A 16312-nucleotide genomic window follows, 5' to 3' on the forward strand; every position below is an offset into this window, starting at 1 on the left:
GCCTGCCCTTGCCCTACCCTGTGCTTCTCACCCCCTTCCCCTGCCATCCAGGCCCTGGGAATAATGGCTCCTCCCTGTCATTCCTCTCACTAGACTCCCATTTCCAGATCAGTGCCCTGGAGGCCAGGTACCCGCCCGAGGACTTCTACATTGAACTTAGACACCTCAGCCGCCACAATGAGCCACACTCACCAGGTCAGACCCCCCAGCCTTTCCTTCCACCCCATAGCAGACTGTGCTACACCCTCTCCCTGATTCCATGGAGCCTTCCTGTGATCAGTCTATAGCTCCTAAGCCCCACCCAAAGGCGGCAGTTTGTCCCAGACCTTCCTACTACCCTGTTCACCCTCGTCACACTAGCTGATGTGGACAAACTGGGATTGCTTATGGAGGCGACACAGCCTGGCTATACTCTCTGTTGGGCAACATGCAACCCAATAATGGTGTAGATAACAGAATGTTGGCTCTCTGGAAAAAGTTCAATGATCCCCAGAGAGGCCCCAGACCTAACAGTGGCTCAAACTGTATCTTCTTAGAAAATGACATAGGGTTGTTGAGAAGAGACTGGGAGAAGGTAGGCAGATCTACCACTAAGTATCCTCTGGACTCAAACACTGAGCTCAAAGGTGGTGGCCTAAGAGGGGTGTGAAAAAGACACTTGGCAAGTGAGTCCTGAAAAAAGGAACATATGCATCAGTTACAAAAATGAATGTCAAGAGTACAAAGGATGGACACGGGATGTGGCCTCCCTACAAAGTAGCTCTTCTAGGATACCTTAGGGCAGAGCCCCAGAATGCTAGCCAACTCTAGGTTTGAATTTGGGCTCTAGATGACTCTTAAAGCTCCACTGAAACTAAGTCAACTTCCTCAGGTCTGTAGTCCAGGAAGCATGAAGGTTCGGAATTCATCTTGTTGAGTAGGCAAGGTTGCAAGGACCCTGCTGGCTGTCAACTAAGGCTAAGCTGCCCTCACTTCACCTTGAGGTCATTGTGATTCAAATAGCTTGGGAGCACCTGGGCCTCCTCAGGGTTCAGCCTAGTTCCTCCCTGTTCCACAGACCTTCAATCACTGTAGCTAGAGCACCTCACACTAGTCTGTTAGCTCACAGCCAGCTAACTGTGGCTACTGGGAGAGAACACCTGATGCTCTACTACAACTCAACCTTGTATTTGCTTGTATATTCTTGAACATCTCTGATATTCTTTGGACAGCTGTTCCTTAAAGAGGGGGCTAACACTGTAGCTACCCTCCTTTCTTCAAGGAAAGCAAAGGAAATCCTTTACTATTAAGTGTTAAACTAGGTCAACACGGCCTGCTATAGGTTTTTAAGGGTAAGGGTTTCTTTGGCACTTTTAGAATGGCTTGCTTCTGCCATACCATTCAGACACGTGTATAAAGGTGGGCACATAGGCATGATCTGTAAATTCAACTTGGGAACTTAATGTGGAGGAAGGACCCTAGTATCAGTGGGTTTGTCCTTGGTGTCACAAATGTGGGCAGGTTAGGTGAAGTTAGACTATATTTTAGTAAGTATTTGCCAACTACCTTACCTGGTACTGTTTTCAATTAAAGACCGAGGTGTATCTGGTTTAAGAACACATATCAGACAGTTCACAACCACCTTGAAACCCCAACTCCAGGTGATACAATACCTCTGGCATCTGCGGGCACCTGTACTCATGTGTACTCAGACTATATATGTGTAAAAATTCCCAAAGACAAAACAAAACACCAAGGTCGGTGGGGTAACTGTAAGTTAGTCATTCCTGTCCCAGCTTGGAAAGGCCAGACTTGGTCCCATGGGATCACTTATAGCAATCCACTCACGTTTATGTCCCGCCTGTGGCTAGGGCTCAGGACCATGCATTCTGGGAACCTAAAAAAAAGCTAACAGCAAAATTAAGAAAGAAGTCCTCAGGGCTGAAAAACACTGGCAACATTTTCAGGAACAAAGTTCTACTTCCCCATGCCCTTCAAATGAGTGACTGGCTGTGGCTGGGAATGACTGTTCTTCCCGGAAAGTAAACTAATTAAGTAACCCAGCTACTTGTCTTTTTCTCCCTGGCCCCCATCAGAGCAAAGAGGTGAGAAACCCTATCTCCAACTCCATTCTAAAACCAAGGGAAAGGAAAATCTGCATCTGGAACCCTCCAGCTAAGGACTGGTCTAGTTTCATTCCTTACCCTGTGCGTCTAGAGCCTGGCACTTCACCTACGGAGATCAAAGGTGGCATTCTGAAAGACAGGTGCAGACTAAAAGGAAAGAAAAAAAAAAAGTGTTGCGGTCTATCTAATGTGATGAGCCTGTTCAAAACTATTTAGAATAGATTAAATCCAGTATAATTTGTTAGGAGTAAACTATTTTCTGGGTAAAGGAAGAAAAAGGCAAGGGGAGGAGGAAGCCACCAGCTGTCTAAGGAAACCTTACCCTGTATTTTCTTTCCTTCTGTTTCTATGCAGGCACTTGTGGAATGGATAGACGTCAGAACACATACATTATGGACAAAGGCTTCAAAGGTAGAGTATCTAATCCTGATGTCCTGTTACCGATCTGAAAAGGCAAGAAATACTGCCTGGGAGAAAACTGTAGACCTTTATGCCCCTTAAAAAAAAAAAACAACAAAAAAAGCTAAAAAGATCACAGGACCAGAGTCACTGGGTGGCGCTCTGCCCAGGAGGAGTAATCCTAATAATAACGAATTCATCTTTCCAGTGCAGTTGCACCTGCTCAGCAAACACTTGTGGGTTTGTTATAGATGCCAACTAAATGTCTGCGGAAATGTAGACTGTCATTATCCAACCAATTAGTACGAGCTAAATTGATTATAAATCTGAAATAAAGTCAATCTACCTGCCCCAGAGGCCTTCTGTTGTACTGGCAAGGACCACCACCCTGCACCTGCTGCCTTTCTGGGGCACAAGGAATACAAATGATGCCCAGTGTTAACAGCCCCTACCCTCGGGAGATCTCTGCGCACAAGAGCAGGGAAGCCAAGACAGACCCCTACGCCACAAGAACTACATACAAGGTGGACCATCCCTCTAGGAAGTCTACAGGTGAAGCTAAAAAAATCAAAGATCAAGTCCAGCCCCCCCCCCCATTAGGTCCTAGGTTTAAATGCTGGAACATGTGAGCTAGGCAGGGTGCCTCGGAACTCTGTCACTTATTAACCGTGTGTTTCCTAAGGTTGTCTCTTCATCTGCAAGGTTGGGATATTTATGCCTGTCCTGTTGACTCATGCCTGTCTTATTATCTAACAAGGTTATCTTGGGTGTCCAATAAAATCAGATGGGAAGTGCTTTTGTATATTATAAAAGTGGTACCAACGTGATGTCTCTGGAAATGTCTCAGTCAAACTGAAAGAGCAGTAACAGAAGTCAGTGAGGATCCCACTGATTCTACATCTACCCCTGCACCAAAATCACCCCACAAATGTTCAAACTGCAGGTTTATACCCACATCAGATGCAGTAGATGGAGAGGGGGGTCCCTGCACTCTGCAACTGAGGAGTATCTCAGGCTATCCTTAATGTAATTTATTATCCAACTATATTTGTCTAAACTGCCCCAGATTTCCCAGGTTCTGATCTTTCAAATCTAGCATGGCCATCTCCTAATCAAGGAGAAAGGAGAGCAACTTGTATACAACTCTAGGGAAGCTGGCTATCAGAAGTAAATGAGCAAAACTTGAGAGGTGGTGTGTTCTACAAGAAAGAGAACAGCAGGGCCAACCATTTAGGATATGCAAAGCCCAGGAGACCTGTTTGAGGAGGGAGAGCCCAAGTTCCAATCCAGCCTATAGGCAGCATTACCCTTGGAGTTTGATTATGGCAAGTTTCTGAGGATTCTGGCTTAAATAATCGCCATTTCGGGATGTACGGCGGATGCCAACAGAAGAGTCGTAATGCCACTTGTTCACTATGACCCAAAATCTGTTTCTCAATGGGGACTGGAGGGCTCTCCCAGGGCCTCTGAGGCTCTGAGAAGCTGCATGACTCAATGGAGAACAGCTCATCCAGGCCCTGAGACTAGCACACCTTCACTATACACCTTGTCATCCTGTGCATGGTGATTAGGGTAACTACTTTTAAACTCAAAACCATAAATGTAAAACAAAGCCAATGAAAGCCAGTCTCTACCTGGACATCATTGCATTCCTGTCTCCTGGAGTCATCTGAGTGCATGGGAGGCTCTCTCAGGCAAGCAGCCAGACTGTTTCACAACTGGCTCTAATCAGCCTTCAGAGAGAGAAGGAGCTGTGTAGGCAAATGTACATGTTGGGGGCCAACATGGCACAACAGAGTTCAAAAAGAGGCCAGTGAAATATCTGTGTAGAGCTTAAATATTAGTGTAAGAAATGCTACAAAACTCATGGAACAAATCCTACCTACTAGCTAAATTCCCCAAACATCTGTGACCAGCTACTTCCTGTCACTTATTAAACTATTTCCTAAAGCAATAAAGGGCAAGCCAAACCCACAGGACTAATTAAGAGTCTAGAGGTTCTCTAAACTTGATGTGTTTGTGTGTGTGTGTGGGGGGGGGGGGGCGTGTACCAGAGAATGAAACATTTGGCTTTCAGCTCAGTTGTATGGTGCTCACTAGACACAGCAGTCCATGTGGGTCTTGGCCTCTTTAAAAGGACAGCTGTAACAGCACCATTGCTAAGGCCTCCCAACTCTGACATTCTAACAGTCCTAATTCAGGTAACAATTACCTTTTTCTCTAACTGGGAACTCCACTCACCGTCACCCTGGGAGACTGAAGGACATTGCTTACACAGCTAAGCACCTGTCTTACCTTTTTCTGCAGCATAATGACTGTATAATAAACTGTCACATGTCCAATTCCTTGTCTGTCATGCATTCAGAGTCTGACAGAAAAAAATCCACTTCTCTCTACCTTCTGTCTGGGAATTCTTGAGCCTGTACCGCCATTCCCACAACCTGGGCTCCCTTGCCACCCACTCCTTCAAGTAACTTTGGGTTTTCAGACATTAAGAAGCCCACTGAACTCCTGACAACTCTTGTGGTTGGCCAGTTTTCTGGATCTTAGACACCACTCTGTCCCCACTCCCACTTCACCCCTCCCCATATCCTATCTCTCACTGAAGTGAAGAACTTAACCCCAGGAACAGAAGCAGCAGTGTGACCTCCTACTGATAGCAGTGGCTCAGAGGTGACCAACAGATACTTAGTGCCTGAGTTTCTACATACATTTGAGTAACTTGGGCTTTAAATTAATATCAGGTCTTAATAGATTCAGAACATATTCACAGAGCAACTTTGAGAAGTTGTTTCCTCTTTATACTTGTGCTTCCTCAAAAAATGAAGATGTTCATTCCAGAAACCCATCTTGACTGTGATAATATGCATGACTGCACATGGTCCAGGAGGAAACAAGGAGAGTAAATGTCAGGGCACTTGGAAGACTGCATGCTTCCCCTTTCTTTGCACAGTGCCCTGACAAGCAGGCAGTGGGGTGGGAGTAGGGCTGAAGGGATGAGGAAGTATCCTAGCCCAGCTGGTTACTCTTCCCCACACCCTGCCATCATAGCAGGCAGGTGGATGACTCAACAAGAGAAAGGCTTGGCTTCCTGAGTTTTCTAGCTTGCCTTACCCTGTATCTCCTCCAGTTCCCAGCAGAGACGGGATAACTCAGCACCCTCCCCAACCATCACTCTTCATGGATTTCTCCAGCCTGTCTTGGCCTGCAAACCTTGTATAGAAGAGCCTAACCCCCTTCTCCCCTCCCCCAGCTCCAATTTAGCTCATGAGAAGGAATATACTGAAATGGATAAAAGCTAGCATTTTCTTCATCAAACACTGAGAGCAACCCACTGTTTCACTTTCTGTGAACATACAGCTGAGTGAGGCTCTAAGGCTCCTGCACTACTCTATCTTAGCCACTCAGTCACTAAGCTTCAAGCTTAAGAGGAATCTCAGCAGGCCTTGGTATGTCCAGGAAGGATAAACTAAAGCAGCTGTGAAGACCTTGCACTCCAGGTAAACTAGATATGCTGATGGAAAAAACATCTTGTCAGATAAGACAGTGGGAGTCCTAAGCACTAAGTATTAGACTAACAAACTTTGAGCTTTGGTTTCCTTATTTCTAAATAGTAATAACAGTCTCTTCCTGCTCCGCCTCTCACCAAGTTTCTTTCTTTCTGTTCGGTTTGAGACAAGGTCTCACTATAAAGCCCTGGGTGGCCTGGAACTTGATGCGTGAACCAGGCTTAGGCTTAAACTCAGATCTGCTAGCTTTTTCCTCCCAAATGTTGGGTTTACAGCTGTGCCAAATCACACTCAGTTTCAAAACCTAACTGGAATGAAGGTCACTCTTCAACTGCTACATAAAATAAGCTATCCCTCAATTCTACATAATACACAACCAAGACAGTGGTGATAGGTAATGAACAGCTTTCAACAGCCCCGAACCTCTCTCCCTGCTTGGTGAGTTCAGACCAACCATACTGGGCTGACTCAGAGGTTCTCAAGCTTACACCACTCCCCTGTACTAAGAAAGTACTGAGAGGCAAACTAAGATGACAGCTTGAGGCAAGTCACAGTCTAGAACCCAGGCCGTGGTTCTCCACGTGAGTAGGCTTCCACCAGCAGAAGTACTATTTACCTACCCTTCAGTCCTAGCTATAACTGCTGAGACTGCCCATTATCTAGCTCATTATCAACCAAGGTCAGTCTTAGACCAACCAGACTAAAAAGCCAACTTCCCTCCCAACTTATGAGCAGAGCTGCAATGAAAAGTGCTTTGAATTTCCACTGTACTGAGAGACAGTGGGACCCTGAGGAGTTTACTTCCTCACTCAGTCTCAACTTCTTCACAAGCCCTGAGGCAGGAGCAGGGACTTAGTTACCGGCTCTACTGCATCCCAGCATTGTGAATACACCTCTACACAAAACCAAGGAAATACTACCTGCTAAAACAAGAGCTGCCAACATTCAGAGTAAACCCTTCGGCATCAGACCTGCTGTAGACCAGACCGTTCATGGTGGTGCCCATCTCAGTTCCTTCAGCCACTTGCACATCCAGTTCCCTTTGGGACACAGCTTTAGCTTTTTAACAGTTTCCGTAAAATCACAGCTGGGGACAGGGAGCTTAAATAAGAGCTCCAAATGGAAACGGTGGTGGTTCTAGTGAGAAGACTCCCAGAAATTTCACCAGCTGATTGCCAGAGACATTTAGAGGTGAGAAGCCTCTTAGGTTACTCTTGACTGTCAAGCTCTGGCCACTCAGGGTTATTTCCAGACACCTTGCATGCCAATGCCTCACAGAAAAGGGTGACAACCATCAGACTAGTTTACTGAGCAGATAGAGCATCACCCCAAAGGGAAGGAGAGTAGGAGTGGAGGTTTTTCTCTGTGACTCTAAGTCACTAAGGGGTCTTCTCCTCCAGGGGAGCTACTGTCACTTCATCCCATTTTTATTAGACGTCATTCTGCACCCTCGTGCAGATGAGTTCTAATGATAGAGCAGGATATGACTGAAACAGGCGCCAGTCAACATTCTTAAGGACCAAGAAGTTGGGCCTAGACTATACTTTGAGTTTGCTAAGACACGGGTACCCTCTCAAAGGCCAGCTTGAAACTGAGGGCTTTTTATACCTGTCACACTTCAGTTGTCCCACTCTAAGGATGAGCTCCTCAAAGACCAGGATGCCACTATTTGCTGAAGGCAGCGAAACTGTTGACGTCCACACTGAAACACACAAATGCTGCTACTGCTGTGCTGCTTCTGAATCCAAGTTTCTAGCCATTATCACAGGAAACATGGGGCCAAGAAATCTTAGAGCACAGATTAAAGTCTTGGCTCTGCAGTGCTATTTACTAGCTCATGATCTGGCCAAGTTAACTGTGTCTCTCTGGGCTTCCATCCTGTAATATACCAGCTAGCATTTGTATAAACTAAATGATACATGTAAACAAATACTGTGAATAACATGTTTCTGTGGGAAAAGAATGCCTGAGAAAGCATACCTTAAGACACTGAATAAGATTTAATCTTCTACTGGGCGGTGGTGGCACAAGCCTTTAATCCCAGTGCTTGAGAGGCAGGAGTGGGGGGGTGGATCTCTGAGTTCAAGGCCAGCCTGTTCTACAGGAGCTAGTTCCAGGACAGCCAGGCTGTTACAAAGAGAAACTGTCTTGAGAAAAAAATAATAATCTTTCAATATCATAGTCTGTCCCAGCCTCAGGCACACAAACTTGACTGTAGTCTGTTTCTGATATTTAAATGAATCCTTATGTCCTTGTTTCTCCTAAGAAATCTCTCTTGCCTTGCAGATTACATGAAAGAATCTGCGTGCAGTTCTAGTACTTGTTCCTTGAACAGCAGTGAAAACCCTTATGCTACAATTAAGGATCCACCCATCCTCACCTGCAAGCTTCCAGAAAGCAGCTATGTAGAAATGAAGTCACCTGTGCACATGGGGTCTCCGTACACAGATGTGCCATCCTTGTCGACATCTAATAAAAATATATATGAAGTTGGTAGGTGTCTCACATAAGTAACTTAGCAAAACCAGGGCAACAGTGCAGCATCCCAAGTGAAAACTAACTCTCCTCCACTCACTCTCTCCACAACACACCCTTCTGTTTGGCTGCATTTGAAGGAACCCAAGGAGAAACTCCATCCCAGAACTTCCCTCTCCTCTAATGCAGGAAAACAAAATCTTTTGCCACTCTGCTTACAAATTACAACTGATAAGCAGTAGAAATAGCAAGGTTGGGGAACCAGTATACAACACTTCCACTGATTGTTGGTGCAAATCCAAGTTTGAAAAAGAAAACCATTAGAACTGCTGTTTACAAGTTTCCAAATCAGTTCCTTACACCTCCCCTATTCAACTGTGATCCTAGAGGTACTCATAAGACCCACACCTCTAGGATGTCCTAAATCTCTTGTTGTACAGAGGCAGGGATTCTGACCCTTGGGTTTTCTATCTCTAGAGAAAGCCGGTCGTAATCATCATGCATTTATCAGATTTATACATCCATAGTTCCTCTCCCCAACAAGTTAAATAGAACTTTCAAATCTCCCACCAAGGCAACAAAGCTAATCTGTTCTCTGAACTCATTTTTCACTATATTCCTTAGAGCCCACAGTCAGTGTGGTCCAAGAAGGCCGAGGTCATAACTCCAGCTATATCCAGAATCCATACGACCTACCTAGGAACAGCCATATTCCTGGTCATTATGACCTCCTCCCAGTAAGACAGAGCCCTGCCAATGGGCCCTCCCAGGACAAGCAGTAAGAGGGATAAACTTCTCTCTTAAGTGTGCTCTGCTGACTATTCTCTGACTCTGAAAGAAGAAATTCCGTGACTTGAAATATCAGTACAGATTGATCTGGATTGAAAGAAGCACTTCCAAATGGGATTGGGGTAACTGTTCAAGGAGTCTGTTCACAAAGGCAAATCATATCACCTTCAGCCCTAAGTGCCCTGGATATGATTTTTAAAACATTTAAGATATCGCTACTCATCAACATCAGCTAAATTCAGATAAAAGATATGTATTTAATATTCTGAAACAACGCTTACAATGCATGTGGCTTAGGTTTTGCAAACTTTCATAGGAGAAGGGGACTGGGGAATGGAGAGGGGCACTTTAGAGTACCTGAAACGTGTATGTGCTATTGATTATTGTTACCATCTGCTTCAGTATCGAAGGGAACTGGTGCGTGGATATGAACTGTTCTAATATTAATAGTAAAATCTGTGTACATACAGGTATGGTCCATCAAAGTATAACAGCCATAATCAGAGTTTAAAATATAGCATACTTCTGACAACTTGCATTTTCAAAACTAAGAATTTAATAAAGACAGAGTCACTTTCTTCTGTCCCATCAGTGATAGGAGGCAAAACAGAAAGGGGAGAAAAAGAGTAATTATTTCAAAAGCGCAGCAGTTTCATTCAGTCTAGAATGGTTTCTATGCCTGATTTACCAAATCTTGTCAAGAATAATGAAGGCCAGTCCTAGCCTGGCTGCACTGCATTAATACGCCTAACACTGAGTCATTCTGTGTGTACCAGAGAACTAAGCTGCTACTTTAAGATAGTAGTCACAGGGCTGAGAATGCAGCCCTGAGGAAGAACACTTGGTGGTGAGTGGGGCCCTGGGGTAGATCACCAGCATCATAGAAAAGGTGTAGGCTGGTAAGAATTAAGTTTCCCTAGAAACCTTCCAAATGGCCTATTCAATTTACTTAGTTGGAGTCCATTGACTTGTTTTCAAGCAGTTCTTCATAGATAGCACTTGATGTAGCATGGACCCTAAAAATGTACAAGAAATTATACAAATATGGGCATGGCAAGCTTAAGTAGCTTAACATACATTATGCTTTTTGATGGAACTAAATGAAATATATGTAAAAAAAAAAAGATTTTAAAAGCCCATCACCTACTGAAATGGGCAAACACGTATTCCATTAGTTGGTGCTTTAAACCTTTATTCAGATAAGTCATAACTTCCTCTGCACGGTGTGATAGCAGGTAAACCGAAGCATGGACAATTCTGGATGTGGCTAATTCCTATAGGAAAAGGGCAAACTGGAAGTTAATGGCCACCCTTGTGCCGCCCAAGCTCTTCATGAGGAATAAGGGTCTAACCAGTGAAAATTACCTAAACAGGGTTCACAGAAAGAAAACTGCAAAGCTGGATACTGATACAGAAAGTGGGGTTGATACTAACTAGAAGTCAGCTTGGAACCCCTTAGTTTGGGTAAGAATCAGCAAAAGCAAGAAAATATATAAGCAAATCTCCCTCCTCACTTCACTCAAGGCATAAGCCAATCTTAGCAATAGAGGAACATAAACATGAATGCTGCATGTGTGCATGGAAGCGAGAGATCAGCAATAGCAAACTTTCCAAAAAGCCTTATTAAAATAGGAACACTAGAAAATTACTTTGTAGACCTAAGTTAATATTTCTCATATATATGTATAAAGAAATAGAGTTAAGAGACTCACCTCAGTATTTCAGGGCCACAAGTGCTCAATTATCTTTGGGAAGCAAGGATCAAGAAGCATGGCAAAATCCAATCAGCAAGGAGAAATGGCATCTCAATCCCAGGCTTTATCTTCTTCCCTTATCCTGCATGTACAATAACTGCTACCTGGAAAACTGCAATCATGCAAATTCCAAGTCTCACTCCTCTCTTACCAACTACCCTCTGCACAAAAGTATTCATCAAGAGGTGAGATGACTGGAGCACCAAGTCAAGAGATGCTGGCACCACTCTTGTTAAGTCACTTGCCCTCTTTGGGCTCTTTTATTTCCCACACATGAAAGAAGAGACACGTTAGTGGGAGGAGAGCTCTAACAACTCTCCAACTGTAGTACTCTACAACATTTCAAGCAACATCACTCAAAACAGGCAATACAGAGGAGGAGGGAAAGGGCAGAGATGTGATTGACTATGGCGACAAGAGCAGCTTTCACATAGCTAAGAGTTAGCACTAGGACATTTCGATCATACAGAGCTACTGTTAGGAATTTCTGTCTAACAATCACAAGTAAGTCTGCAGTCAGCCTATACACGTGCACTGCACATTCTATCAATGACTGGAAAGATCTGCTCAATTATATTTCAAAATGAAAACTTCAATCCAGTAAATTAATATGTATACAAGTCAGAAAAATAAAGAACAAAGTTACTGTACAATAGTGTGAGAGACTATGAAATGGCAATACTTTTTTAAACCACAGATTTGTAATATATTTGTTCACTGTGCAGAGGGACTGTACCTCAAACAAAATAAAATGGATTTCTCAAACTAACAAGAATGCCTATTGTTTTACACACTGAAAATCTACATTTTATGTTTAAGACAGAATTAACCTACATTTGGTATAGTTACTTTAAACAGCTGGAAGAATGAAAATTATCACAATAGATGCTTGAAAAACTAAGCGAAAGGTTATTTTTTTAAGTAACAAATGGGACTACTTAACTCATGTTAAGTATTTTAAAATCCTACTCACACCAGTATTGGATTTCTGTTTTCCCAAGGACATGTACTCAAAGGCAACTGTTACAGCTTGTTATGCTCCAGTGGCAAAAGGGCAAGTGCCAGGCCTACCTAATTTATGTAAATCCAATGAATAGCTTTTGATTATTAGAATTTAGCGTGTGCACCTGCTTTGGGACATTTTAAACAAAAAAATCTTCTGATATAGCTGGGTTTAAATATATATTAAAAGTGTTTAAATATATATCAAATATATATTTAAAGAAAAGCTGTAGGACAGTCATGATGATTCATGACTATAATCCCAGCACTTAGGAGGCTGAAGCAGGAGGACTGTCAAGAAGATTAACAGGCCAGCCTCTCAAAATATGCAAATAAAGGCCAGGCATGGTGCTGTACTGCTGTAATCCCAGTATTCAGAAGGCTAAGGCAGTAAAGTTTCAAGTTGAAGCAGCTTGGGCTACACAGTGAGTTCAAGAGTAGCCTAGGCTAGAAGATTCTATCTCAAAAGCAAACAGCAGCAGGATTTTTTTTTCTTAAATAACACATTTAACTGAGCAAAGAGATCAGTGATGGAGCATTTGCCTAGCATGCATGAAGGTCTAGGTTCCAGTCCCATCATCATAAAAGCTTAAAAGAAAATACAGATGCCAAAAAGTAGCTTACTGGGCTGGCAATATGATGACCTGAGTTCAATGCCTAGGACCCCTAAGGTACAAGTTGTCCTCTGACCTCCACATGCTACTGTGGATGTGAGAATACACACACACTTACACACATGCATACACACCAAACAAATAAATACACATAAATTTAAAAAATAAATTCTGGAATGAGTTCATTAAGTTTAAATTTGCTCCTCAAGCTAAGTCAATTCAAAATATTACAACTTGTTAGTTCACAAGGCTTATGTGGTACTTAAAAGTTATTTTAGGCTAGGTATGGTAACATACTCCCACAATCCTAGCCCTTCAGGCGGTTGAGCTAGAAGGGCTGGAATTCAAAGCCAGTCTAATCAAGTTAGTGAAACTTGTAAAAGTAAAGCAAATGTGTCAAAGTAAAGCTAATAGCTGGGGATGTTAGCTCTGCCGAAGAACGCTTGCCTAAAATGTGTGAAATCCCAAGTTCAGTCACCAATACCACCACCACACCACACACAAAGTTATTTCAATTCAGTATAATGTTTAACCAAAAATAATATATCTGCCACTCAGAAATAAGGGACCATTAACAGGTAATTCTCCAGGGCTAACTTAACACATTTAGTGAACAAAGGGTAAAGTTATACTCTGAGAGTCTTCGGATAGAGGATGAGTGCCCTGAGCACTCATACAGTCTATTAGTCACTCACCTACTTAGAGGGAAGACACAGTGCATCTGATCAGTGCGGCAACAGGGGATGGAAAAGCTCTGTAAGGAAGGGTGGATCAATGGATGGCTACATGGAGCTCATTATATTTGTACTTTGTAAATTTTAAAAATTGTAAGTATTTATAGAATTATACAACAATCCTGTGCTATTTTAAACAGAATAGTTAACTGTCAGATTATAGCTGCCCAACCTATACCAAAAGGACCCCTACACTCCTCCTTCCTTGCCATCCCACATTGTTCTGAAGAAACAGATATTTGAAATAAAAACATGAACAAAACCAATTTCCTGCCTGTGGATCTTACAATGTGATTACAAAAGGGTAGAGATAAAGGGAGGCCCTGGGGTGCTAATTACACAGTTTCTTCCTTGACTTACAGAGCACCGAACAGGGGTCCAGTTGTCAGATTCCCTCTTCATTCTAGCATCTGCTGCCAAAACAACTGTCTACCCTAGAGCCTTGGGTAACAAGTAGGAAACCAGAGATCTTACGTAGCACTGTTATTTATGCATCCACTTTAAGGCAAAAAATAAAACTCATATAGGAAACAAGTTTCTGGGGCTGGCAAGGAGCTTTCTGCTGAGGACGACAGCCTGATCCCTAGGATCCACATGGTGGAAGGAGAAAATCAACTCATTCAGATTGTTCTCTGACCTCCAAACATGTACTGCAGCATGCCCTGTCCCACCCTAATAAGTGTAATAAAAAAACTTAAATGAAATAGTGTTGTTTCTTAAACTTTTCCATGTAGGGCAGGTGTAGGTGTGCACATGTGTGTGTTTTTAACATTCTTGGACCTCAGTGATGAAAAGTTTTGGCATAGAGACCAGTACAATGGGGGGGGCAAACCCTTAAAGACATGAAAAACCACACCACTTACTTGGAGACATATGAAAATAATCTGCAGAGATACTAGAGGTTGTCTCAGTAGGGAATGAAAGCTAAAAGCAGGATTATCTCCTTGGTGGGATGGGGGTGAAAGGATCTGAGAGTTTATGGTTTGAGAAAAGGTTAAGTTCTGCTAACTCAAAAATACAACGGGAATGTCTCTGGCTACTAATACTGACTGAAACACAATATTTTGTGTTCACATCTGTTAACTACCAATCCCATGTCCAATAAATGGTAAGACAATGAATTACAATAAAATAAATTTAACAATTAGATCATATCAACAGCCCTAGAATGTCATTTAATCATGCATGCATTACCCATACACCGAAGGGCTTTTTTATTTGTTTTATTGAGGTGCACACAGGATCTTGAGCTCCTAATCCTCCTGCTCCCAAGTGCTATGTGTCATCATGCCCAGCTTAGTCACTAGTACTCTGTAGAGCTATGAAAGATAAGAGTTTTTTTTGGGGGGGCGGGGTGAGAAAGGGTTTCTCTGTACCATTGGAGCCTGCCCTGGAACTAACTCTTGTAGACCAGGCTGGCCTCGAACTCACAAAGATCCTCCTGCTTTGCCTGCCGAGTGCTGGGATTAAAGCCATGCGCCACCACTGATTGGCTAAGATATGAGTTCTTAAAAAGTATGTAAGATGTTTTGAAAAGTTCTCTCCCAGAATGCAAGCTAGGTACAGTGGCACATACCTGTAATCCCAAAACTGCAGAGGTGGAGACAGGAGTATCAGGAATTCAAGACCAACCTCAGCTACGTGAGATCTTGCTTGTCTCAATGAAACAAAAAGCCAGTTGATTTTTTTTAAAGAATAAAAACCATAAAACAAAGAGTTCTCAACTTATAAATGACTCAGCAGCTAATCAAATGCTTCTCCCTTCCTTCACACATAGTATCTTGACACACATTGATAAAACTGACATTTTTCAAATATCCTAAAAACTTTTACTTAATGAGAATTAACATGGTGATAGATGATTTTAGTCAAGATATTAAGACCAAAACCATTTTTTCAAAGTACTTACCTGATATTTTACTTATCTTTTAAATTTAAGATTTCAGTTTGATTTTAATACCTACACACAACCCAGAAATGATCTACTTCAGTCACATCATTACTTCAAAGAATCTGAACTAACAACAGATGAAATAGACAAGAACTATGACTATAATCTGTCTTTTCCAAGCAGCTGACTGCCGTGCTAGACCCATTAGTTCAATCTTCTAACTTATGTATAATGCAGCAAATTTTTTAATACTTGCCTGGAATACAACATCCTTGCAAACATTCTATTCTCCAATTTCTAGGGAAATGGATACTGTTAGTAAAGTGATCTCTGAGCTAAGAGTCTGTCAATGTGAATAGCATACTGTGTCATTTTATCAGCCTCCTACAATATAAAAAAACACAACCACTCTTTAAAATGTCAGGCTGGCAACTTTGTTTTATTGGGGATATATTCAATCCTTAAAAGGACTACAGCCCCAGTACTGCTCCAACCAGGAGAAAGCTCGGGTTGCTTTCTCTCTCTGGCATAGCATCAGAGCACCCTATCTGACAGGTCGATAGCCCAACGAGCCATGTGGAGGTGGCTCCTGTCATAGTCTGTGTCCTTTTCTGTAGCACAGCAAATGGAGGTCATGTACACTCTAAACAAAAGCCACATTTTATTCTGTTTTTGTTTTAAGATAGTGTTCCCTTGTGTGACTCTGGATGTCTGCAACTTAGGTATATAGACCAGGTGGACCTCCTGCTTTACCTGAGTGCTGCCATAAAAAGTATGACTAGCAGTTTTGAATTTTCTTCAGGGTATAATCCATTTCTCTTTAGTTAATAACATTTTCCAAAACTCTATAAACTTAAAACTAACAGTAATAAATTCTTAATTATTCGCCTACCTTTTCTGCTTCTCATGTTAACCCAAACCATCTAAATAGTGTATCCTTTTTTTTTATAATAGATTAAAGAGATTAATCACCACAACAGCTCTAACCACTGAGAGTATTGGGATTATATAAACACAAGTCAGAAATGACAAAAAAATAA

At 42.4% G+C, this 16312-nt stretch overlaps 1 protein-coding gene across 9 annotated transcripts in view; it reads left to right on the forward strand.

Moving 5' to 3' along the window:
• Megf11 (multiple EGF like domains 11) overlaps nucleotides 1-15567 on the forward strand; it is a 330639-nt gene extending 315072 nt beyond the window's left edge. For 2 of the 9 annotated variants that reach the window (XM_050151800.1, XM_050151802.1), the window contains 3 exons: nucleotides 94-195; nucleotides 2460-2516; nucleotides 8300-15567. In XM_050151800.1, the coding sequence (XP_050007757.1) occupies nucleotides 94-195; nucleotides 2460-2516; nucleotides 8300-8523 (383 nt within the window). In that variant the 3' untranslated portion in view covers nucleotides 8524-15567. Of the gene's footprint in view, nucleotides 1-93; nucleotides 196-2459; nucleotides 4543-8299 lie in introns of those variants that run through there. The other 7 variants (XM_050151803.1, XM_050151807.1, XM_050151804.1 and 4 more) reach the window with 5 other exon arrangements.
• The last annotated feature ends 745 nt before the right edge of the window (nucleotides 15568-16312 follow it).

This window comes from Alexandromys fortis, unplaced genomic scaffold, assembly GCF_014885135.2.
Source record: "Alexandromys fortis isolate MF-2015 unplaced genomic scaffold, M_Fortis_MF-2015_v1.1 scaffold_70, whole genome shotgun sequence".
NCBI classification, from domain to species: domain Eukaryota; kingdom Metazoa; phylum Chordata; class Mammalia; order Rodentia; family Cricetidae; genus Alexandromys; species Alexandromys fortis.